Source organism: Empidonax traillii, unplaced genomic scaffold (assembly GCF_003031625.1).
Source record: "Empidonax traillii isolate 1590-97213 ecotype Southwest subspecies unplaced genomic scaffold, ASM303162v1 scaffold1449:size159823, whole genome shotgun sequence".
NCBI lineage: Eukaryota > Metazoa > Chordata > Aves > Passeriformes > Tyrannidae > Empidonax > Empidonax traillii.
This window is the reverse complement of record NW_020956642.1, coordinates 13,327-17,720: the sequence shown is the minus strand read 5'-3', so window position 1 is coordinate 17,720 and position 4,394 is coordinate 13,327. Positions and strand designations below refer to the sequence as shown.

The 4,394-nt window shown below is 51.1% G+C and overlaps 1 protein-coding gene across 1 annotated transcript in view; it reads right to left on the bottom strand.

The window, feature by feature from the left end:
* NIN (ninein) overlaps positions 1-4,394 on the bottom strand; it is a gene marked incomplete at its 5' end in the record, with an annotated part of 39,881 nt that overhangs the window by 26,630 nt on the left and 8,857 nt on the right. The window contains 4 exons of the mRNA XM_027907391.1: positions 135-190; positions 377-466; positions 1,065-1,175; positions 1,808-1,982. Coding sequence (XP_027763192.1) covers positions 135-190; positions 377-466; positions 1,065-1,175; positions 1,808-1,982 — 432 coding nt within the window. The remainder of the gene's footprint in view (positions 1-134; positions 191-376; positions 467-1,064; positions 1,176-1,807; positions 1,983-4,394) is intronic.

Genomic DNA, 4,394 nt, shown 5'->3' with positions numbered 1-4,394 from the left:
GGGGGGGAAGACAAACTTTCCATGCCCAGTTTCATTTTAATAAGATACCAGGGGTTTGGAAACCAGCAAGATGTGGATGTATCTGATTTCTGCTGCAAGTTCCTGCAACTCTGACTTCACAGGGCTCCACAGACCCTTTCCCAAGCCCACCCTTGGGGCACCTCATCCTCTTCAGCTCAGCCAGTTGCCCCTGTGGGAAGAGCTTTCCAAGCCCTCCCGTGCTGCTGTTTGCAGTAATAAGGATGTGGCACTTGGGATGTGGGTTAGTGGTGGCCTTGGCAGTGCTGGGGGTAGGGTTGGGCTTTTCCAGCCTAAATGATCCTGGGATAGTCTGGGTGCAGAAGGGGGTCAGATCTCAGCTCTGGGCACCACTTACTCTGCACTGCTGCTCGTATTCACTCTTGATTTGGGCCAGTCTCTCCTCCTGCAGGAAAAACTCTGCACTGTTGGGATCCAGGTCACCAAACTGAAACACAGGAATGGGATCCAGTTGCTCACCCACCAACCAGCCCTGCTCAGCACAGCGTGGATGCCGTTCCTGCAGCCCACACCTCCTCCCCTCCTATTTCTCATTTTATACAAAGAAATTATTATTTCCCTGCTAGGGGGGAAACAATGAGCCACCTCTCTCAAAACACTGTCTGCCAGCACAGTTCTCGTGCTCCCTCTGATTTCAGTTTTCTAGTTTAGCATTCACACATTTCAGCAGAGGTGCCATATCATATCTAACTCCTCAGGGATCCACTTCCCTGGGAAGGACCTGCACACGTTGGGTTTATCCAAAATTTTGCACTGGGGGGAAAAAAAATATAAAATCCCTGCAGATCTGCAGGATGATTGCTTCATTCTAAGGCTTCCTACTTTAGTTAGAGTAAAACTACAGCTAAGGTGGAGCATCTTTAATTCCTGTAGCTGGAAGGCAATCCCACGTCACCGAGGCAGGCTTGGTCCCACCTGGATAAGGACCCCAGGAGCCTGTGGCTGTCAGTTCAACTGGCACCTCGAATGCAGGAACTTAAAAAGGGATTTAATTCTGGAATCCCACCGGGAAAAGGAGGGTTTACCTTCTCAGCCAGGACGTTTTCCAAGTTCCTCTGCAGTTTGCTTGCCAAACTTTCGCACTCAGCCAGTTTTTCTCCCGTTTCCAGCAGCTCGCTCTCCAGGCGGCTGTTTTCCTGGGCCAAACAAAAACACCACCACCCCCCCCAAACAACACCCTCAGCATTTGGAGGAGGAAAATAAATAAAAGCTTGTGGTAACTCATTCCAAAAAAAAAAAAAAAAAAAAAAAAAAAAAAAGTTACTACTCCCAGTCAAGCTGGAGCATGACACTGTTCCAAGCTTCAGCCAAAGATGGGGATTACGAATCCACGTGCACAAAACCCACTCCTGCCACAGCAAGTGTGAACGCTGGATTTGTGCAAAGGATCAAAAGGCATAACAGCAAGTTTGCTTTAGATGTTTGGGTTTGTTTATTTAACTTGTTTTTAAAGCAGCATTTTAACCACTGTCAAGGTGTTTTATCTCCTGGTTGGACAGGAAAAGAACCAGCAAGGCAGCCGTGCACACACGGGCTCTGCACTTGATGGCAGCAGAGACATGAACTGGAGCCTGAAGAATCCAAGGAACAGCCCATGGAGGTGACCCAAAAACTGATTCTCACAGACACACACCTATCTTGCTGCTTCAACTCCTTTTGGCCAGCCCAACACACACCATAAAACACATCCCCTCCCCAAGCATCGCTGCCCGCTCAGGACATCCCTCCCTTTCGGGGAAAACCCCGACTCTTGGGTCCCCCCCGTTACCTTCAGGGACAGGGCCAGGCGGTCCCGGATGTAATTCTCATCCGTCTTCAGCTTTTCAATCTCCTGCTCCAGCTCCAGCCTCTGTTTGTTGGCCTGCTGCAGGATCTGCTCCCGCTCTCTGCGCAGCTCGTTCTTCAGAGCCGCGATTCGCTCCTTGTACTCCTCGTCCAGCTTCCTGCGAAGGCACCGGGGGCCAGAGGAGCTCGTTAGAAGAAGAAGAAGGTGGCAACCACTGCTGGGGGTGAAGGCAGTACCTGTGCCTGGAGCAGGGGAGGGCTGGTTTGGGACAGCACACCTGAGGTTGTACTCGTTGCGGCGCTCGATCGCGGCGTGGTGATCGTCCACTTCCGAGGCCATCAGGGATTTCAGCTTCTCGGCCTTCTCCAAGTCCGAACGCAGCTTCTCCTTCTCTCTGGCCACTTGGTCAAACCTCTCCCTAGGGGAAAGCAGAGCCATCCTGGTTTAGGTCACCCAGGATGTTCCCCCAAAGGTTTTCTGGGGGAGAAGAACAGCTCGGAAAGCTCCCCATGGGTCTCATCAGCTGCATTTAGTCACTAGATTTGAACTTGCACCCACAGCTCCAGACATGTCTTAATATCCCCATAGGTCCTGAGACCTCAAGTTTCCCAAATTTATCAAATCCTGGAATAATTTGGTTGGAAAGAACCTTAAAGATTATCCTGTTCCACCCCCTGCCATGGGCAGGGACACCTTCCACCAGCCCAGGGTGCTCCAACCTGGCCTTGGACACTTCCAGGGATCCAGGGGCAGCCACAGCTTCTCTGGGCAACCTGTGCCAGGGCCTGCCCACCCCCAGAGGGAAGAATTCCTTCCCAATATCCCATCTAACCCTGCCCTCTGGCAGTGGAAAGACATTCCCCCTTGTCCTGTCCCTCCAGCCTTTGTCCCATATCCCTCTCCAGCTCTCTTGGAGCCCCTTTAGACACTGGAAGGGGTCTAAGGTTTCCCTGGAGCCTTCTCTTTTCTGGGCTGAACACCCCTAGCCCTTCCAGCCCATCATATCTGAGTATGAATATTCTGAATCTCTAAACTATTCAAAGGTTTGCAGCACAAACAAAACACCCCGAACAGCTGGAGCTCGGGCACGTGGCAGATGGGATGCAACAATCACAACAGGAGTGAATCCACACAAAACTGAGGGGGCAGTGCTTAAAGCCAAGGTCTCCAAAGCGGGGTGGACAAGATGATCAGTTGGTGTGTGGGAAGATTTGAGCTTCAGTAATACGTATATATAAGCTATAAATTAATAAATATACGTAGAGGGAAACATTTCTCATCTCCCACACTCTCTCAACAGAGAAACCTGCAGGGCAGGTCCAGTGCAAAGTCAAACTGTGTTGACTTTCTAATGAAAACAGGGGGGTTGCACAGTGACTTTGTACCTGCCCCTCACGGCTATCACATGGCAAAAGCTCTGGGATGCAAGAAATCAGTTTGGATTAAAGGTACTGACAACAAACTGCACCAGCCTCTATCCTATGCTGTGCAATCTTTAGCCATCCATGACCCCTGGGGGGATAGCAGTGACCACTTCCAGACTGGTCCCAGACTGGGAACAACATCCTTTTTTTTCATTTTTTAAATTTTTTTTTTTTAAATTTTTCAACTATATTTTTCTGCAATCCTTGGGGGCGAGCGTTTGACTCACAGGAGGTGCCTGATCTCCGTCTTGAAGCTCGCCAGGGCTGCCTGGTGGACCCCATTCTTGGTGATCAGCAGCTCGTTCTCCAGCGCCAGCGTCAGCTCCGTCAAGTTCACCTTCCCATCCAAGCTGAAGTCCAAAGCCTGCAGAAGCAACGCGTGGTTAGAGCGGAACGAGCTTCCCTGCCCCGCAGGGAGCCTGGAAATGCTCGGACGTGGAGCGACAGGATGAGACTCGAGGAGGCTCGGAGGAGATCTCGGCTCGCTAATTAATCTGTCACAAACACCACACCCCCCCGGGGCAATAAACCAGACGTCTCTGCCACCTCCCGGCGTTCCAGAGCCACTGCCAGCTGTGGAGATGGGAAGTGTCCCCGGCTGAGCTGCGAGACCAGCAGGAAATTAGGCCCAGGCCTGATGGAATGACACTAATTCTCTGGAGGATCCAACGACACTTCCCGAACAGCAACTGCTGCAACAAAGTGGTGGGAGATGCTGATACTGAACAGAAGCAGCTCTTGCAACAGAGGCAACACAAAAGCAGGAAGGATTTGGTGGCGAGGATCTCACCTCTGAGAAAGCGAGTTATCGGCAACTGCTGGGAATTTTACGGAATCCCAGAGGGGTTTGGTTGGAAGGGACCATCTTAAAGACGGTCTCATTTCAGGCCCTCTGCCATGGGCAGGGACACCTTCCACTGGACCAGGTTGCTCCAAACCCTGTCCAACCCGGCCTTGAAGAAAGGCCTTCCCTTTTGTATTCCAAACTCACATGGACATTGGCACTTGAGGTCATATTTTAGTGGCGAACAGGCAGCTGATGGTTGGACTCGATCTTGGAAGTCTTTCCCAACTTAAATGATCTCCTAATTCAATCTAACTCTGCAGGAGAACAAAGCAAAGTGCTTGTGGTGGGGCTGAAACAC